General features: G+C 38.4%; 4 protein-coding genes across 7 annotated transcripts; 2 read left to right on the top strand and 2 right to left on the bottom strand.

The window, feature by feature from the left end:
* The first annotated feature begins 256 nt into the window (after positions 1 to 256).
* LOC113677363 (protein phosphatase 2C-like domain-containing protein 1) lies at positions 257 to 3,868 on the top strand. The gene is made up of 2 exons (XM_089192993.1): positions 257 to 1,144; positions 1,785 to 3,868. Exons 1-2 carry the CDS (start codon positions 346 to 348, stop codon positions 3,176 to 3,178), a joined length of 2,193 nt encoding a protein of 730 aa, XP_089049119.1. The 5' UTR covers positions 257 to 345; the 3' UTR covers positions 3,179 to 3,868.
* LOC113677361 (tubulin delta chain) lies at positions 3,642 to 8,402 on the bottom strand. Of its 3 annotated transcripts, none has more exons than XM_027194180.2 (5): positions 7,774 to 8,402; positions 6,542 to 6,725; positions 5,228 to 6,114; positions 4,536 to 4,696; positions 3,642 to 4,145 (listed from the first exon to the last, which is right to left on the bottom strand). In XM_027194180.2, exons 1-5 carry the CDS (start codon positions 8,117 to 8,119, stop codon positions 4,077 to 4,079), a joined length of 1,647 nt encoding a protein of 548 aa, XP_027049981.2. In that variant the 5' UTR covers positions 8,120 to 8,402; the 3' UTR covers positions 3,642 to 4,076. The 3 variants fall into 3 exon arrangements, with proteins under 3 accessions (XP_027049981.2, XP_027049982.2, XP_089049125.1); XM_027194181.2 differs by having other exon boundaries at positions 4,536 to 4,631; XM_089192999.1 differs by lacking the exon at positions 4,536 to 4,696.
* Positions 8,378 to 26,509, top strand: LOC113677360 (NEDD8 ultimate buster 1). Of its 2 annotated transcripts, XM_027194177.2 has the most exons (17): positions 8,378 to 8,658; positions 9,360 to 9,592; positions 9,710 to 9,780; positions 10,793 to 10,960; positions 11,244 to 11,323; positions 11,503 to 11,609; positions 12,214 to 12,323; positions 13,458 to 13,534; positions 14,392 to 14,499; positions 14,867 to 14,918; positions 15,451 to 15,551; positions 16,270 to 16,358; positions 17,269 to 17,374; positions 17,952 to 17,995; positions 18,333 to 18,384; positions 19,103 to 19,238; positions 25,190 to 26,509. In XM_027194177.2, the coding sequence occupies exons 1-17, from the start codon at positions 8,530 to 8,532 to the stop codon at positions 25,393 to 25,395; spliced, it is 1,869 nt and encodes a 622-aa protein (XP_027049978.2). In that variant the 5' UTR covers positions 8,378 to 8,529; the 3' UTR covers positions 25,396 to 26,509. The 2 variants fall into 2 exon arrangements, with proteins under 2 accessions (XP_027049978.2, XP_089049120.1); XM_089192994.1 differs by lacking the exon at positions 10,793 to 10,960 and having other exon boundaries at positions 8,415 to 8,658.
* LOC113677362 (trace amine-associated receptor 1) lies at positions 21,121 to 23,501 on the bottom strand. Its single transcript, XM_027194182.2, has one exon. It carries the CDS (start codon positions 23,423 to 23,425, stop codon positions 22,496 to 22,498), a length of 930 nt encoding a protein of 309 aa, XP_027049983.2. The 5' UTR covers positions 23,426 to 23,501; the 3' UTR covers positions 21,121 to 22,495.
* Positions 26,510 to 27,689: the final 1,180 nt, after the last annotated feature.

Raw genomic sequence — 27,689 nt, 5'->3', positions numbered from 1 at the left:
TATTTATAACAGCAAATCTCCGGATCACATTCAGTCTTACAAAGCTCAAACCGTAAGCCTTGCCCTGTTAAGACGGATTATTTTATGTATGTAACTTTGCATAAAGTAAGCTGGCAGATAGTGAAATATCAATTCCAGAAAGAAAACAAGATTAGTGTTAACTTGAATGAAATGCGGAATAATACCACTAATAGGTAAAGTATACCGCAGTGGGAATAGGTCACCATAGTGATGTCTGGGCCCGTGGGCACAGATAATTGAGACCTAACTTAGCGAGACAAGTATCGGACAATAGCCTCTCGCACCTTTGTTCCAATATTTGGACCTCAATTACCCTTGAAACAAATGGCTGACAGCCTAAATTACCTCCGATCCAAACACGGTTGGGCGCAAACAAATCGTTTTGTGCTAAGATGGTTCAATTTAAACGAGGCGCCCAAAGCAGCGAGAGAAACGGGCATGACGAGTACTGTGTCACGGAGGCCGCCTATCTCCGCAAAGCCGAAGCGCTCACAAAGAGCGGCTTTGAAGACAAAAAGAAGGTCCCTTGCTATGGGCGTTACCAAGAAAGGTACAGAGAATGAGAAAGGATTAGATGCAGTCCGGAACACAGAAATGCAAGAACACGCCGCGGTAACTGTGAATTTAATTTCAACAAGAGCGGTAAACAGTGATGAAGAAATGGAAGAAATCGGCGAGGACCCAGAGGGGGAAGAACGGGAAGCCGCCGGTGGAGATGACGAAGAAAACGAAGATCAGGACCACAGCGATGTTGAATCGTTTGATTTCTTCACAGAATCGTCCAGCGAGGTGTCAGAAGAGGCAGTTCTGTTACCGAATATTTTAATCCCTTGTACAAGGTGTCATGATGTTATTAACATATGTCGCCTGCCATGTCACCGGAATTTGCACTGCGCGTTACAAACACTCAAGTACGCACAGGATCAGAGGCCAAAAAACATCAGCGCTTTGGTCAGGCGAAGGAAACTATTGATAAAACAGCAACAAGATGCCAGTTCAAAAAGACGACAAGATCCCTTTGGTGACAAGCATTTGCATAAATTAAACACGGCGTTTGAGTTCCTAAGAACAGAACTTCAAGGAACCACAGATTTGCGATATCTTAGTGAAAGGGTAATTGAAGGTTGGTGCAATTCAGTAACAGCTAGAGACACTTTGACATAAAATATCTATGCAAGGAAACCAACATCTCAAATCATATGTTTTATCGTCCGTAAACTTCGGGAGTCGTAATTTATCTCGTGATGATTATTACACACTGTGAGAAAAAGTGAAACAAAGAAAAATCAGACAAGCGTCTTAAATATTATCTTTTCCTAAAATTGTTAACTAATTTGTAAAGTAAATTGATTCCAAATTTTAAGTTAAATCTTCAGATTTCTTAGTTTATACGTACAATACACTGAATTTAGTTTAAACCATGACATTATGTTTGCGTAATTAAGATGATAAAACAAACTGCTCTTTTGACCTTAGCATGATTTTATTTAGGTAAAAAATTTGGAAAATTCTACCATGCCGAGGTTAAACGTGTTAATGACAGATTACGTGTTTACGAGGGAATCAAAACAAAACCAAACACTGTCAACTCTTTCATTAGCACCTTCTTAGGTTTGATTGATGCAAAAGATTGGCAAGAACTTGACATAAGATAGTTGTATAGACATTTGCCTGTTTGCTCTCTCTATTCTCGTTTGAGTTCATTTGCATTTCAATGCCTCGAGTGCAACTGAAGTATTGGCCATTGTTTTTTGAATTTGCAGAAATAAAAGTAACTGGCGAGAGCTTCGATTTGTCTTGCTCAATTGCAGCTGGAGTTTGCGAGGAAGCAAATAAAAGGTGGAAATACATGGAGGATGTGCACATCTATAAAGACAACTTTTTGAACAACATAAATAGCGCTTTTTTTGCGATCTATGACGGGTACAGCGGTAAAACCACTGCACTTAAGTGCAGTCGACATCTTCACGTGTATTTGAAAGAGGAGCTTGACTCTATTGTAACAAAGACAAACACGAGGCCGTCGAAAAAAGAGGTCTCCTCAGCCTTCCGTTCTTCTTTTGCAAAAACTGAGAAGTTGCTACTTATGTCAGAAGAGGAGCGGTCGCAAAGTAGATGGAGTGGTTGCTCAGCAGTCACATGCGTTTTGACAGATGATATGTGTTTTATCGCAAATGCCGGGAATGTGGGCGCCATTTTGGTAAGAGACAACGATGTTGTTAAAGTACTCACAAACAAGCACGATTTGTACAACAAGAAGGAACGCGAGCGTGTGAAGAAGTCAAGCGGGGTCATAGTGAAGACGGAAAAATGCGCGCTTATAAACGGGGCCCTCAGTGTCACAAGGGGCATTGGGAACATCGGAGATATGGCCTTAAAGAGATGCATTATTAATGAGCCTGACGTCAGGACTATATCCTTAGATCCTACAGATCAGCTTCTAGTTTTAGCTTCTAGTGGATTTTGGAAGATGTTTTCCTACGAAGAAACTATTCATCTTGTCAACGGCTTCTTTGGACAAATAAGAAGGGAGGCGAAACAAAAGATTATTGAAGGAGAAATAGTTGATAGAACTGTGTCTGAAATACACAATGAACATCTGTCTAACGCAGAGTACAGAACAAAGCTTTTTTTTAAGATGGCCGGCGACCAATTTAATGATACATCCTCGCCATCTGTTTTTCCTCCGGACGACGTTGCTGGAGGATTGGCACACAGTAAAAGCGAAGACAACTTGAGTAACTTGATAGCACACTACCAAATTAACCCTTGCGTTGAAGCAAACAGAGACACGAGTTCTTTTAACACTAAAGGAGAACCCATTCATACAAGTCACATAACGGATCCCCCACCTATCGATGACGTCAGTTCCATATATACACGTCATCACCGATTCTCTTTACCAGATTTTAAAATGTTTAATTGGCTCAAAGGCGGCGAAGTAAAAGGATTAACAAGACCGGAAAAAGCGCGTCTTCTAGCAAAGAGTTTGGCAGAGAGGCTTGTTAAAAGCGCGTTGTACGCCGAGTCCATGGACAATATCACAGTCTTTGTTGCTCTTTTACCTGGATTTTCTATGGTTAACTGGCAGATGGTGACACCCGACATCTTGGAAGCTTTAGACGAGTTTATGGCCGATGATGACCTTTTCGAATGACGTAACGTGCCGATGCATGTCCTAGGAGTTGTGTGAAGACCTTGGTTGGACATCCTCAAAAGACCTGAAGTTTATTTTTCCGGTGCAAGCGTGACCTATGACAAATTAACACAATATTATACTATCTTCTCGAAAGGAAGAAGACTGCTTAGTTAGCAGGCGACATTCACTATTCTCGTTTCTAACCAGGATTTTCCGGTTTCCTATCAGTTTCACCACGTGCAAGTCAAGTTGATTATTGGAGATAACGAGAATGTTAGCGAGAGAGCGCTATATGTAGGCATGACGTTCATTACTTCGCGGATGCCTGATTCGATTCTCGGATCTGCCAAGAAAGACATCACTAGAAGGAATTAAATACGAATGACCATAATGAAAAGAAAATGTAGATCGCTGTAGGAAAGACAATTTGCGATTGAATTCAGGACTTTGTTGAACAAAATTGTTAACAGTCAATAACTGATCCGTGTTAACAAGTAAACATTTATTTAAAGTATTAAAAACAGTTTCACGAAGAAACGACGCATACAATGTGAAGCATTTTGCATGATTATCATATGGCAGTTTGAAGCACTTGGACGCGACCGTAGTTTGTTACTATTCAAATGAGAGCTTGAGCACTACTTTCCTGCATCATTGCATCATTGCTTTTTTAAATTCCACCTTTTTCTTAATAAACCACACATTAAAGGAAACTCGGTTTAACAGTAGCTATATACATTTTCGGTATATTTTGCAGCGGAAAGTCGATTCATAAAAAAATTCCTGGCCACGAATACCGATGAATCGATGTCCTTAATACTTGTCAAGGCATGTGTAATGTTCCATCGTGTTCCTTTCAGTTACTTCACAAGTCTATTGATCTTGGCTCTCTCCACATTTTAGATCCGTGTTCACGTCACCTTACACCAAGCTTGTATTCCTCAACAACAGACTCCAGCGTTTCAAATGCATCCAGAAAGTCATTCTAAAGTGATCAAGAGTTACGAACAGATTTAAAACAAATACCACAACCTCATAAGTAAAGCATTTTAGTGGAGCGAGTAGAGTAGTCTGAGGCTAAAAAGAAAGGGTACTGTGCGAGGATAATAAATGACATATTTATTCCAGGCTCATGGTCAAAATAATTTATCACTAACAAGTATTCATATGAAGTAGTCAACAAATGCTATAAGTCTGAAAATTCATTCAGAAAAAAAAACGTGCACACCACATCCTCAGCCATTTCTGAAACTAAACCGCTAGTTAAAAACATTATTTACCCCATGCGACTCAAAACGGTTCTCGAAATATCCAAAAATACGGGAACGTTTACTTTTTCAGCAAGTTCATGGGTTGCTTTTAACCCTGTTGTTACCTTAGAGCAGCCGTGTTTGGTAAACCAGTGAAGGTAAGCACCTGCACCGTACATCGCTCTTGCCTTCCTCATAACGTCCTCTAAAGTCTCCACAATCTTAGTTGAGTTTAAACACAGAGTAAGAGACTGGGAGTCTTTGGGACCAACAGGGTTATACCGGCCTGTGATATATATATATATATATATATATATATATATATATATATATATATATATGAATATATAAACGTATTATAAACGAAGACGCAGTTAGTACAACGGTATATATATAGTATCTATATAATAAAACCAAATTGTCTTGATACGAGACGTTAGCTGTGGTGTGAAACATTTTGTGAGTGCGCGTTTAAGATGCAACAAATGAAGATAATACTACTTTGTACAACACTCATTTCTAAGGAAACTTTGCATGAAATATTCAAATTAGCGGGTGATGCACGCGCTACTTTCTTGTGCAAGCTGATTTTGTGACATGCACAGGACGTGAGAAGGAAATTCTGTTTCTCCAATTCCTTACTCCTGTGTTTTCTTTTGTTTCCATTGAGAAAAGACATGAAAGCGCTGAGAAAGTGTTCACTCGACTTGTTAACACCTGAAATATTGAGAAAAAAAAGCGACTCCCTTAATCTTTAAAATTTTTCCTTGTGATTGGAGAAGCGAAAAAAGTTACTTTGAAAATAAAGGTTACTCACTAATCCAGAAATCAATAGGAAATGGGTTCCAATCCACAAATCCCAGCGAAGTTTTCAGTTTATCTTCAATCTTTGGCCAAACCTCTGTAAAAGAACCATCATGGTCCCCGCGAGCCACAAGCAATGAGGCTAAGGTTGAGAACTGCAGACCGTTTCGATCATATCTTCGAATTGAGTGAATAAGTGACTGAGTAAGGCTCTGCCAAGAAACTTTCGACTTGGCGATGTGATGTACTGTGGCAAACTTCTTTGATGGCTCTGCACAAATTGATCGGAACATTTCCCATGGCTCATTTCCACTTGGTACATCAACTGCTGGTGGAGAATTTTCAGTCTGACGACTATCACCACTCTCGAAAGTTCTCTTCTCGAGAGGGTTTACGATTCCTCTGTAGCGCAAAAGCGCTGAAGCAGTAGATCTGGGTTGTCTTGACATGTCTGTTAAGCTGTCAGTGTCGCTTGAATACGAATATGAACTAAAAATGGAGTCGTTAGACGACATGGATGATGCGGAACCAGGACTACTGCCAAAGACGGCTCTGTGGCGAGTGACTTCAGATTCGTCTTGAGATTCATTAAGGGAAAACGAAAGCTGTTTTGTTATGGTGTCCATTTTATACGATGTTTCTGTACTTTTGTAAAATATTTCGTTTCTTTTTTTGCTGCCGATCGTTTCCTTTGCTCCCCTCTCCTTAAGCTTTCCTTTTAAACGCTTGGGTTTGCTTCCCAAAGGTTGAAGCACTCCAGCAAGGCTCATAGAAATGTATTGGTTCATGTCTTTTAGAGAGATGGAGCCCGATGGGTTTTGTCGTGTTAACAGTCCACTGTGTGCTGCCATATGATGAAGAATGTCATCATTGCTAAACAATAGAACTGCATCAGCATGACTGAAAAGTGAGGGGAAAGACAAGGAAAGTTATCACCTGAATAGATAGTTCATTTACCATAGATAAAACGCTTTGCTGTAAGAGTAGTTTACGGGCTTTCCACAATATAAAAAGAATCCCTTCTTTCCAACCATCTCCCTTTCCAAGAGACATAAAAAGGTCTTTCCCAACAATCATAAATTAAAGCATAATCTTTCTTATGTGCTTCAGAAATTGCAGGCTGGTCCATTTGAAGTATGAACATTAACTGGAAGGCAGATCCATTATTAAAACCATGATCTGCACTTAAGTGAGCAATCAAGCCAGTCAAGTAAGGAAGACTAAACTACTTCTCATACATCGAGGGTACAGATAGTAATTGATTGTGTGTTGTAGGAAAGAATAAAGTATTGCAAAAATAGTGTTTGAGCAGGCCAATATTACTTACCATTGTAATGTTGACAAACTGAGAAGAGAGTTGTAATGTTGGAGAGGACTGTCACCTGCTGAGTGGGGCAATACAGAAACAGACATGACATGAGCCAGAGGGTATGCATCCCTTAAAGTTTCAATCAAGTGAGAACCCAGACCAGACCCAGTGCCACCAGTGAGACTATGAACCACCATAGTGCCTGAAAGAAAAATGCCAATTTTAATATCACTTTCAATTGGTATTAAAGATTAAGAACTTTTCCAACAAATGATCACAGCCTCTTTTTTTAGCATAGGAGAGTGAACAAATGCTGAAAAACTGTAAAGTTCATAACAAGGAAGTATGGCCAGCAAAAAGCTAATCCAAACCTTCCCCTTACTTTTTGCTCCCCAACTTGCCACTTTCCTTTATTAACAATATTCAAAGTATTGAAAACCAAAAAAGAAAGAAACAAAAAAAAAAAACACATGAAAACAGAGGGTTGTAATCTTCATTCCTGAGCCCTTTCAGTAGTTCCATACCTTATTTATGCTGTAATCACTCAAATTTACAGATTCAATATACTTTTACTTTCAGGTATAGTGTAATTGAGGTCCCCTTTTTGACACAGTTGTGAATTTTTATCAGAACTTCAGATAATTATTTCCCATGCTAAACTCAAACCCTGTAAACAATACATTGTGGTCACTTTATGGTGTTTATGATGCATGATCAGCCTAAAAAAATGACACTTCTCCCCTTCCTAAAGCATTTCCATTAATGGGCAACCAACCCATTTTGTTTAAGTTTATGTAAAGTACATGAGTCAATCTGTGAAAAAGAGTAACTTTGGGTTTGGAAGGTCCAGGTCCAAGCCCTGACTGAGTCATTATGCTGAGTCATTATGTTGTATTCTTCAATATATATATATATATTTTTTTTTTATTAGATATTTTGGTGTGTAGTATCATTGAGTACTTTAACCAGTCTGTGGAGCAAGTCAAAATGCAGACAATGAGTAAAACTACTTGGCAATATTAAGCACCAAGACACCCAATAAGTTATTTATTATTCAACTGCTTTATTTTATATACCTTTCCTATACTGCAGGAAAGGTGAAGAAAATCGAAAAACAGATTTTATTGACAGGTCTTATGTAATGCTCACATTGCACTGTTCCAATGCAGAGTAAGTTTAGTTGCCAACAGAAAGTTTTCAGGGGTGTAAACTGCGTTATCTCACTGAATCAGAAAATGGTTCATGGTTACCTGCATAATTATCACATCTTTCTACTTCTTTCCTCACAATTTCCATAGCCCTGTGTAACAATGAAGTGTCTTCAGTTTCCCCACTGAGACCATGGTACCCTAATGCCCAGTTATTTCCTCGTCCTCTCAGTCCACTGATCATGTTTCCTTCCCTGTACAATTTACTGGATCTTGAATCTTCACGATAGTTATGTCCAATGACCTTGGACTCACTGTCCACACAGACACACCTCAGCTTGCCATCCCTGTGGCTCAGAGGGTGAGCATCACTCTTGTCAATCAAACGCATAAGTTCGTGACCGACTTGATTTCCACATTGGCCAACTAGAAGCACGATCGATGACATGGAGAAAGGCAGGTTACAGCTTATACCATGTTTTCATCAACTTATCGCAGTCTTCATCACAATTAACATGTCTCAAACAGACTAGAACTACAGTTTTCAGCACAATTCAACGAACTACTTTGAGAGTTGCTTGGGCGACTTTCTAATTGAAAAATAGCCTGTTGAATTTTTATGTTCATCTGATTACGTTTGGATTCATTTCATTTCTTCAATTCACCGGATCAACGCTTCTCCCACCGTGTGCTAGCTGTGAGGGGTAGCTCGATCATTCACGCAGGCGTATACTACGATCTTTCTTGGCAGCGGTTTATCTTTTAAGCCAAAACAAGATTTTGCGAACTCATCTTTTGTAAGGCTGTTCCCTAGTTTTCTTATTTCTTTCGCCCTCTCCGTTGAAAGAGAACGGTGCTATGGCAGAACAAAACCCTCATTTTAATAGAATTTTAGATCAAATCAGAGACAAATTACGTGCTGAAAACATAAAGCTGTGGCTTCCACCTTACACTGTCTCAAACGACCTTCCAGGAATCTACCCGGAGGTAAATATCTTAGTGAAAGTCCGATATTACAGACTACGCTTGACGCGTTTTAGTTTTAAATCAGTTCATCTTTATTATCACTGGATTGATATCTCATGTGGTAGCTTATTTCAGTTTGCAAAAATATGTTAGAAACAGATGACCTATGGGGAAGAATGAATTGTACATTCTGTGGTTCAGTTTTAATTAAATTAGTTTTAGCTTGAATATTTCTTTATCTTGCATTCAAACTCATCATGGCGCATCATCATTTACCAAAAATAAAAGAAGACGAGAAAAAAGGGACATATTTGAACCAATGAATGCGTGCTTGAAGTAGAGGGAATACTTTCTAAACCAATCATATTCTCTGTTAAATTTAGTGGGCCACACAGAAATACAGCCTGCTAAATTGACCAATCATAGTTCATGTACTTACTGAGGAATTAAATTAAAGATCATATTATCTACTGGATAGCAGAATGTGGATTGCTTAATGCAATACCTGCCATTCATGTAGTGTCTTTAATTATCCCATTCCCCTTAGGCAACTGGGGTAAATTTGGTTTTCAGGTGACAGAGTATCTCTTATTTGTAATATAAATTGATGATAAGCTGACACTTTGAAAAAGCATACCATTTCTGTTTTAAAAAAAAAAACTTACCATCTCTACTATTTCTATCTAAAAACTTTGGAAAAATTGTTTTCTTTTCTTTTATAGGAATTAATAAACCAGTATTCTGAAGCTCTAAATGAATCTGCAGAAGAAATTTTTGAAGCACTAGAACAGTTAAGAATTCGTGCTGTGACAAAGCTTCAGACAGAGCAAAGGTTTGCTAAATCAGGAATTGCAACCATCAAGGTTCACTTTACTGGCAGTGTTCCTCAAGGGATAAACAACAGATTGCAAATACAAACTGGTTTACATGTTACAGGGGAAGATTTTAGAAGAAGGTATATGTGTTTTTAATTTACAAATTTCATTACGTGTTACAAGCAAATCTGGGTTTAAGTTGATTCCAATACTCAATTAATTAATACATGTTTTTGACATGTTATTTTTCCTTTCAGCTTGAAAAAAGAAACTGGTCTGGATGCTGAAAAAATGAAACTTATATGTAAAGGACATGTTATATGTGATGGTGTGTTGAAACAAAAGTATAGCTCATAATTACTGAGCACAGTATGATTTAAACTTGCTGCTTGTTTTTGGATTATAGAGTTACATGAGTTAATTCCGATTTTCTAGAGTGCCAAATATTTAATACAAGAAATTATGCATCAAGAGTATTTCCAGGAGGTCACCTTCTGCTTCAAAAAGAAGTTTCCAATTAGTGCAGGAAATTATTATGTTTTTTTTTTCTCATTAGCCAAGGATAGACTTGTAAGCAAGAAGTTTGATCTACTCTTTTTACTAACCCTAATTGTACTCTTGACAATAACTGGAAACAATTATATACTATATTTACTATACTTGTCTAGGTCACTTAATATTAAGAAATGTGCTATCACTTGTGAGATTTCAGATTGGGTATCATTACTGGATGCCTGAGTTGATATCAAATGCACAAAATCATGTCACTTACCAGTTATGCAGTTGCTAATCTGAGAAGGTTGAAATAATGTAATTTTTAATTTTGAAAAACAGTTGTTGTTAGTGATCTGGGTCCTCTACCCAAAGGTCCCAGTTTTTCAGCCTCGGCCAGCATCATTGATTTTCTCATGGGTGAGACCTTGACCTTACTCTCATTGACCATGTTTTACCGACTGTCTCTTACAACCTGCAAACTTTAGGCTGAAGAAATGTTAGAGGTAACTTGCAAAGGTATTACTGCTTAGTTATACCCCTTGTGGCTTCTAACCCTTCAACTCTCAGAAATGATTAACATATAAGTTCTCCCTAAAATATCCATGCGTTATTCAGCAAACAGGTCAGATAGAAGTTGTTGTCTGGATCCAATACTTAATTCTTGTAACTGATATACACAGAAATGCGTAGTAGTTAGAGAGGAGAATTAAAAATCAGAACTTGGGAGTTAAAGGGTTGAAGGAAGCATCTCGGGGATAAACTATGGTGATGTTGGGTACTTGGCTTCTCTCTCAGCAAATAATGACTTCCACCAATGACTTAGGGCTTCTACCCTTTTTAAACAGACAAATCTCTTGAGAGTCAGAATTTGAAGAACAACAGTCAGATCATGGTGCTTCTGTTGTCAAAGTCAAGTGCTGAAATGGAGAATCAGTGGCAAGGGAAGGATGAGGCAAGAGAAAATGTGTCCAGAACTAGACAAGCTGCTGAGGCATTGTCAAATAGACAAGACAGTGAGTAGTTTGATACAATAGTGAAATCTTGAGGACTTAGATTTACCATGTAATGAGAGAGAACTGAAAGCAAGTATACTTTGCAAAATCTTCTGTAAATGAGTTACATTTAGTTCCATGTTATCTTCACTTTATCTGTGAAAGAGGCACTATAGATTTAAACTCTGCAAGTTGCTGTGACTTGAAGTAACCCACCATTTGTCTTAATAAGAAGTTAATTACACTGATGGCAAAGCTTCACTGTATTTATTAAATAAATTCAGTTTCTTTCACATTTTGCCAGATCTTAAAGATGACAGGTTTTTCCTGGAGATTAGTGATCAAGAAGGTCGTCCAATTCAGCTGCCTGAAAATGAAAGAAAGGTAACAAAGAGAACTACCTGAGTAATGGATTAACAATGTTGAAAGCTAGTGAACTTTGTGACCATTTTTGAAATTTTTCATCAATTTTTTAGTAATCTGTCACAATTGCAAAAAAATATTTCATTATTGCCATTATTTTGCAACGTTACTTATTAATTTCTTTTGTTTTTACTGTGCAGGCTTTGGCTCTGGCTCTTACGTTGCACGAAAAAGGACGAAGTGTTCTTAAAAAGAGAAACTACCCTGAGGCTCTTTTATTACTCCTTGAGGCAGAAAAGGAATTCAGGTAATGCAAAGTGTAAATGATTATTTTATAAAATTTTTCAGTAATAGAGTACAAAATGTGGTAAGAAAAGTTTAAATTAGTGATTATGTGTGATCTATTACTGAACAGAACCACAAGCACATTGAATCTATTTACTTTATTTTTATTAATTTTAAAAGAATAAAAAAGTTGTTTATGGTGACATCATTTATGGGTCTGTCCTCCAGTTAATCATAAGTAAAAACTAATTAAAATGCACAAGTAATTCAGCTCATTGGAAAATGTTTTATAAATACTAAATAATTTTTGAAGCTGGACTTATTTGCTTTGATCATGTTGTGTGATCAAAAATAAAGGTCATGAGATTACATAAAATGATCACCAACTAAAGAAGCTCTCAATTGTTAAGCAAATTCTCCTTTACAGCACCTATAGAAAATAGTATGGAAAATAAGCATTTACTTAATTCCATTACAAAAGAATTCTTCTGGGTATGGTTGCATTTATGTATTTTATTTGGGATTGTGGATGATGCTTTTTCATTTGACATTTTCAGTTAGTGGGGAAAGACTGGGATGTGGAAGTTATAACTAAATTCTTTTTAATGCATGTGTTCCACATACAGTCATTGCAGGGCTCAGATTCTTACTGCTGTTGATAATTATGGTATCCTTTGTCTGGACATTGTCTGGTGTTACTTTTGGCTCAAGAGTATTGTCGATCTACCTAATGCAGGTAAGAGATTGATCAGAAATAAAATTGCTTTTTAACAGACACTGCATGACAGTTCTACCACTATACAACTTGAACTAATTTAATTACACTGCACTACTCTTACAACCATAGTGTAGTATTTTGTGTACCACTATTACAGTTTGTATAAGCCTACTAGCATTTTTCTATCACTAATGATGCAATCTGATTGGTTATGCTACTTGCTATCTATTGTGTGATATTTTTGTTAAATGTGAGGTTGTAAACAAACTAAAAGAAAAAACATACAGGTAAGCTTGTTTTGTTGCTAAGTTTCAACTCAAATTTATGGCCAAAGCACAACGCACACAGGCCATAAATCTAAGTGGAAAAAAATGAGGTAAAAATTGAATTCAATTGACAATTTATATAGCACATATTGCCAGCCTCCAAGTGCTTTACAATATAAAAAGGGAGGGAAACAAATATTTCTAATTAAGTACATAAAGTACTTATAGTGCTTGAAAATCTCAATTGGCAGCAGTCAGACTAGTTGGCTATTTACACAGCACAGCTAAAGAGTTGAACTCGGGGGGGCTGAGAACAAATTCAGTGAGCAGTAGGGTGAAGGACTTGAACCTGGGCCCACCAGATTACAAATCCAGTACCCTGACCACTTGGCCACACTACCTCCTCCTAGTTACAGTTACAGTAAAGAGCAAGAAAACAAGTCTTTAAAATGCAAGGAGAAGATTTCAATACAAACAAACATTTTAATTCAGTGGGCCATAACAGTAAAATATGGCCACTAAATTGACCAATAATAGCACACATACTAACTGAGCAATATGATAAAACTAGTGACAATGAAGTACTCTTACCGAATTAAGGATTGATTGGTTGAGAAACTTTAAGTAAATTTAGCCCTAAAGACTTTCCTAACAATATGTCTTTCATTTTGCACAGGAGAAAAATTAGATTCTTGCAAGAGATTTCATTACTTTAACATCAGTTGTAGTCACAGCTCTGTGATCATAACTTAGATATTCTAAATAACAATGTAAGGCATCTGTGAAAATTGTGTTCCATGGTCTACCATTGAACAATTCACTGTTTTCCTGTAAAATGATTTTGAGCATTTTAATGAGCAACTTTATCCTCAATATTTTGTTACAGAGGAAAAATTGAAGAAGTGCAAGGAATGTTTTGAAAGAAGCTATGGCCAAAACCTTGAGAGGCTGACTGTTGTTAGGGTAATTGTAAACTGGATCATAGTAGATAACAGTAATTTTTCTTTTAAATATGTAGCTAGTAACAACATCCCTCTAGTTTTGAATAGGGACCCTCCCTTGAGGTACCTAAAGTAAATAAGTGCTCCTGGCAGTAAATTGAATTATTACCATATATACTGTTATGACTATAACAGAAAAACTACAGCAGCAATAACAAAAAACCTGCTTCTATATCCAGGGAAAACTCTTTTTGGGTCATGTTCTTACACTTGACATCAAGCCTTAATTTCTTCTTCAGATAGTTTGTAAACTACTGATTCTCTCCTTTTATTTCTGAGACTTTGGGGGAACCCTGCTAGAAGTATATTAAGTGTTTTAACAATTGAGGGTCAAAAAATGAATGCACTGTGCCGTGTTTGAACAACTCTCCTTAGGGCGAAGACTCTTGTTTTTTGCAGGGCATTTTCCTCCCCTGACTATGTTCTGGGAGAGTATCAAAGTCACTAAGAACCAAAGAATGAAAGCCTTACACCCTATAAATAACATTCCTCTTGGAGCCAAGACTCTTTTTCCTTTTTTTTTTTTTTGGGGGGGGGGGGGGCTTTTTCTTTTCCTCCACCCCCTCATTATAAACTCTTCAACTCCCAGAAGTTAATTCACAACTCTCCCCACTAGCTTTTAAAACATTTCCTAGTAAATTATTTAGAGAATTTAGTTTTACTTCATCTTGAGGTTAAATCATCAATTTGATATACCGGTATTGCGGTGTTTATTCTCATCCTCTGTTCACTTGACATTGAATAATGATGTCATAAGGAGATAACGAGTAATAATCACATCTGAGTCACAAATGTATGTGCAATCACTCCCACGAACAGGGTAGTAGTGGTGGTGAATTGGCCCTTTTTGTGCGCCTGTATGTGCTGGAGGCTGTTTGTGCATATCATAAAGGAGATATTTTCGGTACAGCAAAATGTTTGGATAAGGTACAGTTTGTCATTTGTAATCTGTGTTACCTCCATCCTCGTTCATTGTTCTTGTATTATTCCGCCTTTTAGATGTTTGTGCCCTTTAGAAAACTAAAGTGTTCGATGGGAGGTAACATTCCTTTAACCAAGCTAAATCAACATGTGTATCTCTTGTCGCGTTGTCAATCTCTGCCCCACGTCAATGGCCTAAAGCAGGGTTAGATCTCGAAATTTCAGGTGGATAGTGCAGTTGTTTATAATAAAGTTTAGGGTAGATACATAGTAACGAGAATTATTCGTGCGAGCGCTCAACAAAGAGTGAAAAAGAAACCGCATTTCTGACCATAAAAATTAACTGTGTCTGTTGTCATCTCCTATGTTGCAGGCGGAAGATTTACAAAGTAAGCTGCATATCAACAAAGATCAATTAAACCAGAGTAAGTTGTTAAGCAACATGAAAGCTTTTTTACTTAGTTTTACCTTTTATCTCAAGTAACTAACGTGCAAACAATCTAGGTATGGTTTTTAGTCAGGTCCATACTAGACACCTGAAAACGCTTCTTTTGTTGAAAGAACTTGAAAAAGAATTGTACCCCGATCAATGATAACAAGTTACCGTATTTCCTCACATAAGTGCCCAGGCACTTACTCAAAATTTTGGCAAAGAGGAGGGGCGCTTATTGGAAGGAGGACGCCTTTTAAGAAATTATTAACATGTACTGATTCCGTTGTAGTTGATGCTTTAAAATTTTTGGATCAAATGGCAACAGATATATGTTTTCCTTGTATCCCTACTTTTTAAGAAAGTGAGGGTGGAGGGGGGGGGGGCGGCACACTTCTTCGAGGGAGCCCTTGTTTGATTTTCTTGCCATGGGGGTTGGCGCTTATTCGGGGGAGGGCGCTTATTAGAGCGTAAACGCTTATGCGAGGACAAACAACATCTTATGAAAGCCTTTTTTCTGTCTGCAGTGTTGATGATGGGTTTTACAGAATCTGAAGCTCGTCTCGGTTTAAGAGCTTGCCAAGGGGACACCACCCTGGCTATTGATTATATCACAACGAAGAGACAGGTAAGTTCTCTTTCCGTACAGAAGAGTATGACTTGACTTGAACCCCATTAAACCCACTAAAACGGTACAAGGTATTTGGTATTTAGAGATATCCCGCGGGGTAAGTTACAGTGACGGGAACAGGACCCAACTTTGAGTTGATGGGAAATTCGAGTTAAGCTCATTGCACAGTTGTTCCGAGAAAGGTTGTCATGCTTAGAAGGAAAGGTCTACCAGGTCTAAGTTTAAAGCTTTGTCAAAGAGTAGTAAGTCAAGGTCACTGATTTTGCCTTTTACCAAAAAAATTGAACGTCAAACCTTGCTCTTAGGTAGGGTATTCTAACACAATTTTGGCTTCTGGGCGGGGGCAGGAATTTGAACGAAACAATCCCCAAAAGTTAAAATTCCCGGGGATGTTGCTGGTGGGAATGTTAAAGCTTCGAATCGTTTGACGCATAACCCCCGAGAATTCTTTCAATGGTGCCAGACAGCTTACTAGCACTTATCGATGCAGCTGGGTGGAGAGAGGCGCTGTGAGATTTTTGTGTCTCTTGCCCAAAAACATCGCTCAATGACACGGTCAAGGCCTGAGCCCGTATCTTTTGGATACGAAAACCAGCTATATAGTTTCTAGGCCACTGCGCGTCAGCTGATAAATAATCTTTTGAAAGACCCAAAATTATCTCACCTTTCTGTTGAGTAAGAATATAACGCTTTTTTGCCTGGGACCTTTTAACAGGAGAAAAAAGAAAGAAGGAAGAAAGAGGTCGAAGAGAGAAAGAAAAAACGACTGGAAAGAAAATTAGGGAAGACTGGAACAGGAGAATGGTAAGAGACACAACGCCGCGGGAACTGTCAACGTAAGCTTGAGGGGGTGGGGTAGGATGGGAGGATGTGAATAATGATCTTGTGACTGGGTGAGTTACAATTTGAGCAAATTACGGGCGCGAACTACGAGCCTTCTAAGTGGGGAGTGGGGGGTGGGGGGGGGTGGGTAGACGCTGCGGGTTTTGCGACGAGAAAATCTAACTGAGATCTTCAAGTTTTTCCTTTGCAATTTGTTTGAATCATTTATGCCTATAGGTATCCTTTTTTTGTATCCTTTTTTTTCTTCGTGCATTATCCAAGATGGTTTCTGCCTTACCGAACTAAAAAGTTTTCTCGTTAAAAATGATTTTTCGCGTCACTTAGACATAAAATCATGGATAATCTTTGAAAAAGGTGTTTCAAAGTAACAGTTTACTCCTGAGGAGATCAGAATTTGAAATTTCGAACAACATTCAACGATAGTTTGCAGCCAAGCCTGCGATGAATCTCTCAAAGCTCAGTGGTAGAGCATACGAAGTACTAATCGGAAGGTCGTAGGTTCGAATAGGGTGAACTCTGAGTTCTTTTTTCCGAGTTTGCCTGTTTTGTTCACTGAATAACATCATCTTTCACTTACATAACCAGGCCTCAACTTTACCATCTTCATTCACATCACCATTTACATCTTCATTTCATACAAGCATCACATTCGACATTCCTGTCCAGCGGTATGCAAGAAGCTTGTCACCATAGACCCAGTTAAACAGCCAAGCCTGTCACGAGTCTCCGATAGCACAGTGGCAGAGCATGCGCAGTACTAATCAGAAGGTCATAGGTTCGACTCCTGTTAAGAGCACTCGGATTTTTTTTCTGCGGAAATCCTGTGTCATTCATTAAGTAACATCTTTTAATATTTTTTCTGTTTGTACAGGGTCAATGTAGATTCATATAAATTCCTTGTGGAGATGGGTTTTTCCAGCTGCACGGCCACGCAGGCCTTGAAACAGGCGAACAATGATATCAATAATGCGCTGCAGGTAAGGCAACCCATGTCCTTTTCAGTAGTAGAGAGTTTTTAAACGACAAGAAAAGATTAGAGGCTAAGTTGTCTCTTAAATTAGGGTTTGAGAACAATATGCATTGATCGATTCGAAGCTTCAACACCCCCCTTCCTCCCCCAAACCGGGAAACCCACAGGCATTTGACCCTGTTTCGTATCTCACTGGGAGGGAATTTGAACCTTGCCTGGTTGGGGTGGGAAATTTGAATCGGAGCTGTTACGTCTGCCCGGCGGAATACACGTTTTATCTTTTAATATGGGGATATCTAAAGCAAACAGTTCAATTTCGCGAGCAGTTGACTCTGAAGAATAGGTCAACAAGAAAGCCACGGTCCCTGTCCCGCCTTTTACGCAAAAAAGAAACAATCAAATCCGGCACTCGGGTAGGGATTTCGAACACAATTTTGGTCCCCGGGACGGGATTTGAACGAACCAACCTGCAAAAGTTCAAATGTCAAGGGGGATCTTGAAGCTTCAAATTGATCGACGCATTTAGTTCCGTATTAATTTGATGTTGACTAACGGTTATTTCTGATCTGAATGAATATTTACAGGCTCTTCAAGATAATCCAGATTTACTTGATATTCCTGGCAAAAGGTGAGGATATAACAATGCTGATTAATTTCCAAAGCATACAAAACACGTCGATGCCAATTGACCTTATTGATTCGGATTCTGGTCTACCCATTGCGTTAGTGAGTTACTTACTCATTCTTATGATTGTTAAACGAATTCTCCCAATCATCACCCGAGGAAATGTATAGAGAACAGTAGGGAGAATGTGCATAATGATGTTAAGTTGAAAAGTGTTAAGAGATAAATAGCCGCTTTCGTGGTGTAGCCAAACTTTCATTGCGAGCGAACCGTGTGCGCTGCCGCTATAATGTTATGAAACAGCATAAGGTACTTCACTAACTCACTAACTGTTCGTCAGGTCCAGATCATCCTTCAGTGAATCTGATCTCTCTGATGAACAAGTTGCTCAGGTGAGTGGATTATAATTCAATCATTGTTTATCGATAAAAAAAAATGATTGAATCAAATATTGCCTTTACAATGAGCGGTAATGATTAACTTCACACTGTCTACTTAAAGCCGTTTGACACCTACATTGGGATATCGGCGCTAACTGTAAACAAGAGAGTTTTCTACAGGGGCAATTTTTCTACAGGGCTCTTTTAAGGATTGTCTAGGAATAGAAAGTAAAATCAGCGTTCATTTTCGCCGTTTGCTACCAGTTGCCGTAGACGTCATTCCTGAACTCGTAAACTACCTTGAATAGAAGAAACCAAATAGCAACGAAAATGACTAAGGATGGAAAAGATGAAACCTTTAACCCCTATGAATGATTAGCATCTAATTTCTCCCTACATTATCAGCCTTAAATCACATTAAGGTCACGCCGAGAATGAAGGTAGTGATCACTAACTTGAAAAGTTCTTCATTGTTAAACGAATTCTCCTTGTCAACACCGAAGGAAATGTATAGAGAACAGTATGGAGAATATGCATACTAATATTAGGGTGTACAGAGTTAACGAGGGTTGAAAATGACGAACTCGAACATTAAGCCCGAATTTTTCAAAATGTGAAAATAATAACGTAGCGATCTTAAAGGCCATAATGAAACCTTTGCGCCCTTGTACAACGACCTTCCAATCTGATTAAATCATTCAAATCTCTGATCTTTTTTCTCGTTTTCTAGGTCTTGTCCATGGGTTTCCCAGTCGAGTCTAGTAAGGAAGCCCTAAAGCGTTGTCTTGGTGATGTTCAGCAAGCTATAAATATGTTGCTGTCGACCGAAGGAGTTCTTCCTTCCTTATCACTACAGGCTGTTCAAGGTACTACTCATTAAAAACATTTGCATTGGCTGATATTTCAAGGAGCAGATGCTATTTAACTGAGTTTTAACCGTCTAGTGTAAGAACTTGCCTAAGGAGCTGTCGCATTCAATATCGAATCGCGTACTAAAAAACCAGCCACTTACAAGACTGATCACTTACTTTTTATTGACTGTCTTAGCTTTATAAATTTGTCGGGCACAGTTGCGTGAATCGATAAGAAATCGCCCCTAACTGTTGCTCCTCGTCAATTAGTTTGTATCAATGTTTAATTCTCTACAAATAATTAGAGTCTGTCTCTAGATCAAGGGTGGAGGTAAAGAGTCACTTAGCTACTCAGGCATAGATGTCAGGAATGAACGACATTATTTTTAAAATTAAGGAATCATCAAGATCGAGCCGGTTTGCTTTCTGCGCCATTGTGCATAACCTTGGAGGTAATTTACCTGAATCAGCCATTGCAAGACATATCGTTCGTCCAGTCGAATTCTTTCAGGAAATATCTTCTACGCACCCTAACTTAAAGAGTACAGGGGAAGAAAAACTCAGGCTTCAAGAGTAGCGCTCAGAGGTTACGCTTTTTCAGCTTGTGTTTTTATCGTCTTGATGAAAGATGTCATGACGTCATCATATTGAACACCACAAACCACAGGCAGCCAAACATCATACATCAAATTTCACCACAGAAACACTAACCAATCGGCTGAAGTTTTCAAATAAGTCGCGCCGCAGGAACGCACACTAAAATTTGATTTTAAAAAATATCATTGGAAGAGGGGTATGTATGGGGGATAAGTTCTATTAGTTGATGTTCTCTTGGTTATGTTATGATAAGTCTGGAAGCGTAAATTTACGGATTCTGGAACGGCTTTTGAAGTAGCGAGGAAAGAATGCGATCGCTTAGCGACAGTTTTCCTAAATCTAAAGATAGGGGTAACATTCCTAAAATTACGAGATTTTTATAGTTTTGGTAAGTAATAAACATTGTTCACGTTCGACCATGAAATGACGGCTAAAGGAAATATGCAAACACATTGAAGACATTTATCTATTAGTAACACCAATCTAGGTTTTTTAAAAAAGGTTTTAAAGTTGGAAACGTTAATGGAAAGTTTGTTCGTGTGATGTAGTGCTAACGAACAGCTTTTTTTGTCATTCATAAGTTGCTAAAAGGAAGGAATGAACTGTTTATCATGAAAACGGAAACAATTGAGGTATCAATATTTTCAAGTTTATCTTTTCTCTAAAGCATCTCTGAAAGGGAACGCGTCCAGCTACTTGGTTTCGTAAATCAAGAGAAGTTTTATTCGATTATGGCTTTAAGGGAAAAGATATCCACGAATTTGAAGGATACTGAATAGAAGCGATATACAGAAAGCTATCTTTCTGTTTATTCGAATATGCATTGAACATGCAAACAATTTCATGCAGCCTAGAGTTCGTCTATTGTAACTGATTCTGCTCAAATTTGAACAGACTATTTCTTGTAAGAGATCAGTCACGCTTAGAGCCACTTTGGCAAAATCGGTTTTCTTTCAACTCCCTTACAGACTCTGAATTTGTTTACTAATCTTGTTTATTACGCAACCCGATCCTCCTCCGCTACCATGGCGCTGTTCAGTATCGCGCTTTGTTTTACGAACCCAACATCTGGAACAGCTACATTTAAAACTTCAGTACTTTTTTCAGCATTTCGGGGATGTCCACCAATGGTCGTTTTAACTTTAATATAAGAAGCGCAAAATTGGGGTAATTAGCGAGTGCGTTTGTTTTAACATATTAAGGTATATGTAAGGTTTTCAATCGTAGAATTAATAACTTTGTTTATGTGACTTTATACAGCTGGTACAACTGGAAATGCAATTATTGCAAAAACGAACGAATGGTTAATAATGTTTTATGTTCATGGACTAAAAGGCTTGTTTAGCTATTCTTTTTTTGGAGTACAGACATTCTACCAATATAATTTTTAGTAATTCTGAAATTTTCTTATCGGTTCTTTGGGATTATATGGTCAACGCGAGTGAGTGAGGAGCCTTTACAACGAAAGAATACCTTATGATTTAAAGAAAAATGATAACATGTTTACTTAAAGTAATTATATCAAAGATCCTTCCTGCTTGCGGCAAATGTTTCGCGTCCTTCCTTCGGTTCAAAATTAACTATCTTCACCGCGACGCCTTCGTCATTGCTGATCGTAGCCGTGTCAACTACTTTTGTCTCATAGCTACCAGATATGAGACACTCACTCTCTACCGAGCGAGTTCTCTGTTGTTTAGTTAATAGAGAGTGCGACAGCAAAATTGGAAGCTCTGACGTTCTCAACCACTAGGGGTGGTCTTCTTTTTTTTTTCTTCGCTTCACTCTCGCGACAAAGGTTTTCCTCATTCACCTTAGTGTTTCCAATTTGTGGCAAAAATCCAACTCTCTTATGGAACTCAGACTTTATTCTCTGCCCCATTCGTGTCGCAAATTAAAAACTTCCGCTTCATTCGACGACTGAACTAAAAATTTGCTATCTCTTTGTTTACACTTACGAAGCTTTCGGTATTTTAAGAAGTATTTCTTGAAGAATTCCTTAGTTTTTACATTGTCTTTAGGTCATTTTCTGAGGTTTTTCCTTTTTCTTTATTGTTCCTTTGCTCACAAGTTTACTCTTCTTATGAGCCCAGCTGTTCAACGAGGCTGGTATGGTCTCCGAGCCTCGCCCTGCACCACTCTTTCCTTTATTAAAAATTATGATGTGCTCTCATGATGAAGCATCGTGGCTACTGAGATATTGGTAACCGAACACATAACCAAGATGAATGTTCAATTATGAGACTTTGTTGTCATTAGACGAACTAACAACGCCGGCCCATATGAACAGTACAATGAGGGCTGAACTCTCAGCTCGCTAGCCGGCCTTCAAGGTCTCATCAGTGAACGGAGAACATGAGCTGTTCGGTAAACCAAGCAAGCTTAGTGACCTAACTCAGCTTAAGGGGGTTGTACACTCCACTTCACTGTACACGCTTTATTTTCGGTATCTTTGGCATCAGGCTGCGCCACTGTATAGTTCTCCGTTCTTGAAACTTTCCTCTAACTCAATACTCTGCTAGTTGTTGTGTTTTCCGTAGAAAGCTAAATTTACTTCATTTTGGTTAATCGAGAAAAAGAAACTCGACTCTTTTTTGTTGTTTAATTTGCAGGTAAACAGAGTAGTTCTTTATTGCGCAGAGTTAGAAACGTGCGAGTCATTTAGTAAATAGTGCAGTCTAAGACACTATCTGGCATAATTCGGTTTCATTGTTATCCAGACAAGTTTTATCAGAGTTCCTTGAGTATTCTACCTGAATGCTCTTGCAGTACAAAATTCTTTTAAGAGCGGCTCGATAGTCTCTGAAGCGGAGAAAATATATCACAGGATTCACTGCAGAATGCGACAGCGCTAGCAACAACAATCCGTCATGTAAGGCTCCGTGAGATGTCTTGGTTACAGTCTGTCTAGCGATGGTCAGGGGAGCGAAGCAGAGAACAAAGACACCGATTACCAGAGCCATAGTCTTAGCCACTTGTTTCTCCAATGCTTGGCTCTGGTACTGACTTCTTTGAAGTTCGGTTTGACTTCTTCTTTGCCTCCAAACAACGACAAAGATGTGTAAGTAACATGCTGTAACGACAACAGAACAAGTCACAGTTGCCGTTGTTGAAAAAATCGTAATGAAAGCATTGTCGTCGAATGCAGCAACGGTGCCATACATCAACGAACACGTCCAGGTAATGGCAAGAACGATTCGAATGCGCCGTGTTGTGATGTAAAATTTGTGCCTCAAAGGCCTAGAAATCACAACAAAACGCTCAATACTCACCCAGCTTAAGATGAGCAGAGAGGCGCTTGAGGACAAAGTAAGAATGACCCTGCGAGAATACAGAACCCCCTGAGATACGCAAATTCCGTGTGTCTTTTGGACTGTCCACACAGAGTTAAGCGGCAGAGCAGCAGCACAAACCAATAGATCTGCAACAGTGAGGTTTATGATGAAAAGATTTGACACTGAATGCAATCTCGATGAAGAGACGAGAATAAGAACGTTGAAAAAAGTGCCGAGTATGGTGGTGATTATGTTGGCGATGGTAAGAAACACTCCAGTGGTAAAATGGTAGCTGCAACCTCGGTCAGACATAACAGAATAGTTACCATCCATTTGTGATCTCGCTTTTTTTCTTTACAAGGTAATCCTCGATCAAACGATTCAAATCTTTTGCCTCCCAAACCAGAATTGAGATGTTAATGAACCATTTGAGTTTTAATTTAAATAGGTGTTAGCAAGTCGCTTCGTAGTTATTGTCGCAAAAGGCAAACAAAAGGTCTTTATTGAAGGAAGTTTTTTATCCATTAACAAGACAATACCTTCTGTGGATTTTTACTCGCTGCCTTGAAAAAAGAAGTGTTTGAAAATAAACAACCCACGGTTAAACAAGTACCGGAAGGAAAAAGCATTTATTGTCAGAACGTAAAGGCATTCATAAAGATTCCCTTTCAAAAAAGTGATCATTGTTTGTGCTTGCGAAACTGTCAAGCTTAGGTTTTAATCATAACTTATTGCTTTATTAGGAATAAATTTTTGGGATTTTATTTGCAGTTTGAAAGCTGCACTAGCTTTGTTATACAAAGTATATTTGTATAGACTCTTTTGATAAAAAAAAAAAAAGTGTATGTGTATTGAAATTGTATGGAGACTGGGTAATGTTGATTGAGCATATGGGAAGGTGATGGAAAAGGTTCTTGGTGTCCAGCATTGAAATGAATTTCATTCCATTTCCAAAGCGCATCAGGATAATGCAGGGTTATTATCCTGTTTCTATTTCCTTGAATGCTTTGATTTTGATTAAAATTTATTTTTCTCTTAACGAAGGGGACTTGAATGATAAACTGGTCTCTTCCACACACACAATTTTGTTTAAAAAATTAATCATTTTTGTTCAGATGAACAAATGAAGTCTGCATCACACCCGAAGTGTGAAGCTAGAGCTTATGAAGAAAGTTTAAAGAGGATAAAAGAAAAGTTAGTTGGTTGTGTGTTTTTTCCATCGAATACGATCATCTGAATACGGGCCAGTTTTTGTTTTTCTCTGAGAACCTAGAAAGGTGATGAATAATCGTCAAATGATAACCTTTGGAACTTTCCTTGTCCCTCAGTATTCGTAAATGTTCGAGAATTCATTTGTGTAGCACAAACGTCGTCCTTTTTGTGTAGTTCCTATTGATGTGGTTTGCTCTTTGATTCCGAATTTGGGGGGCACTTGCCAAAAATTCATTCAGAAATTGTAAACTGCTCAATGCAAAGTGTTGTAAATTAAATGAGAATAGCTTCCTAGGAGGAAAGTTACTCAAAAAAGCCACAGTAATTTACTTGATGCGGGTGTGGTGATGGTATAGCGCTAGGTGTGCATTATATTAGAGACTCTACCGGATGGATAATATAAATTCCAAAGTAATGCTGAATACATGTAATCTCTGTTAGAAATATTTGTTTTTACTGGAACAAGCGAACAAGCGAATAAAGTATACATAAATCTCTTTCGTGGGTGGCGAGCAAAATTGCTACTCTCTCAGATCAAGTTAAGGGCCTCCTGAACCTCGTTTTGAGTGAAAAATATCTTACTTTTACATGTGACGTCGAGAAAGACTGTGGAAATAACAATTAAGTACGCCATTTATGGGGAGATATACTGCCTCACTGATGATTGGTGCGCAAAAACTGGATTGATTGTCTGAATTGCACAAGTGCTGTGTCCATTTATTGTTTATTTCTCTTAGAATACTTTTACACCCGCTTTTTTTGCTTGAAGAGGGTGGAGGAGGGTTGGAAAATATGTGAGATTCTAATAACAGATCAACATTCTAGAGCTCAAAGTCGCGCATAGTAGCGTTCCCTCCGATGATTTTTTTCTCTTTCGTGTTTCAGGCAACGGCTCAGAAAGCGAAGATGAAGAGGACCAAGATCCAGATGTTGAAGAAGCTGTTAATGAATTAGTGCCAGTCCTCGCTACTGAAGATGATGAATCTTATTTGAACATGTCACTGGAGGAAGAAACATCTATTATTGTCGAATACAGGACAATGATTTTATCTTCTGGCTACAATGCAAATTCTGCTTCATTTAAATCCTAATTCCGAATAACTCTCTTAAACCTCTCTTTTGAAGTTTTATCCAATCGCGGCCTTTATATTGCTAGGTAGAGTAAACGTGAGATTTAAGTTACATGCTTATCTTCGCTTCGATTATAAAAACTTGTATTTAAGCGTGCTGGCCTGAAACCTACTTTTAACATAATAGTGGAGCTCGCAGAGCGTAGCCCCATAATTAAACCAAATAGTAGTAACCCATCAAGCCGAAAAAATTTGGATTTACGACCCTACGACCGTACAAGATGCTACTTTTAACATGCGTGGTCAACTGTACCGCGGGCACACCAACGCCACGGCTTTGTCCAGTAGTCTAGTGGCCAGTACATTTAGCTCCGAGTCGGATGACCCGGGTTCTAGTCCTGGCCGGGGCAAGGCGTTATGCCCTAAAGACATGCGGGAAAAAAATGCGAGCTCTGCTTTTAGGCTTGGCTAAATCTATATATTATGGTCGAACTAATTTAACAAAAAAAAATTATTACCGAGCTAAACATTTACCATGTTTCTTATACTATTTACAAACATGACACGATCGAAATTGTCGATCTTAGCTATACAGGACGCGTGTCATGTGTGAACTTCGTGGATCAATATTTGTTCCTGGGAAACCGAGCTCGACATCGATACCAACGATGAGTACTTCGTAAGTCTTTGTTAGGAAGTGGGGGAAATGTATTGGAAAGATAAATTATCCCATTCTAACGTTTTTCGTTGAAGCGTTTCTCTTGCTCCAAGATAGGGACGCTCTTCCTTTCGCTCGCGCGCGTTCCGGCTTTCTCTTCAACACTTAGAAGGGTCAGATTCAACAATTTGCATTGAGATATTACTTTAAACTTTAACTGTAATTTTTTAGAAGGGTTTTCATCATTTCACATGAAACAGCTCAAGAAAAAAGCCCCTGATATTGTCATACCGTTAATTGTTCGAGTCAATGTTTTAGCTTTTCTTTCTTTCTTTCTTTTTTTTTTTTTTTGGACCATGAACACCGCCACGAAAAATATTCAATCATTAGTACAACAACATTCATATCGTAGAATAATTCTAAAACTTTATTAGTTATGTAATTACAACTGAATCACCGATCTTTTGAACTCTTCAATCACGTTTTATTTTTTCACACTGTGATTGATGCGCGTTAAACCACTGGCAATAATTTTACTTCCAACATTAAGGCCCCGACCACACTTCGCGGTTGCTTTGAAAAACGTCATTGCGCTCTCACAACGCAACAAAAGTGTTGTTTCCACGCATGAAAATAAATGAATTGTTTTACCAAATATTATTATAATGATCACCTACGGCAAAAAACTCAATGCATCCAGGTCATGCGTAGAGCCCTTCTCATCCGCGAATTCGAAAAGATCTGTATTGAAAATGCGGTAACACTCGAGTTAAAATCGCATTAAAAATTCTTCTTTTCGTCAGAAAATCTTCTTGGACCAGTGTGGACAGTACACTTAACATACGAAAATCTATTCAACGAAGTCATGGATGTAGCTTGATTGTTTCTCGTTCTTCTCGTTACCGAAATTCAAAGTAAAACTGATAGAAACTTAAAAAGGATGTTGCGTATTTAGAAGAACGGATTATTAACTAAATATCGATTGGCTAACACGGCCAAAAAGTTCTGCATGGCTTGCTTAGGGGTTCCCGCTCTCCACTGACGCCACATTTGCTCGTCGTGGTAGGACAGCATGTCTTCCCTTCTTATCCCCCGGCGTGTTTTCTGGCCCAATGTTCAACTGTTTCAATAGGACTCGATTTCTTGGGTGTGCACCCCAGTGACTGGATTCATGAAGTTGAGTCGGTGGACCACTACTTGTCGTGCGCTTACGTTGTTTACTCTTCGGTCCATCTGTCGGTAAGAGGCCCAGTCATCTGAGTGCACTTTCGTTCCAGGGCGAACACACCTTGAAATGATGGGATGGAGGGAAGTCATATCCCGTCTTTCCACTACCTGGAATAATGAAATGAATGATATTTACCTGGATAATTTTTGTCCTTTTAATGTCTGTCTCGGGCTTTATCCCAGCTCTGTGCGATTATCGTTCACCTGTATGAACTAATTGCTATATTAGAACGATCTGAGTACTTTTTGTTGTCACATTCCCATCTATTTCGCTTTCGAACAACATATTCCAGAGGATCAAGACTTTGTAAGTAGTTCTAGTATATACTAAAACAATGAGATAATATAGAACAAAAAAATGATCTTTTTAAAACTCATTTAATCTTGTAACGATTACAATAATTTTTTACACAGTCCCAGGTCCAACAGA

Source organism: Pocillopora damicornis, chromosome 14, assembly GCF_964200805.1.
Source record: "Pocillopora damicornis chromosome 14, jaPocDami1.2, whole genome shotgun sequence".
In the NCBI taxonomy this organism is placed as follows: Eukaryota; Metazoa; Cnidaria; class Anthozoa; order Scleractinia; family Pocilloporidae; genus Pocillopora; species Pocillopora damicornis.
The sequence above is the reverse complement of the archived record's forward strand: the minus strand, read 5'-3'. Positions and strand labels throughout refer to the sequence as shown.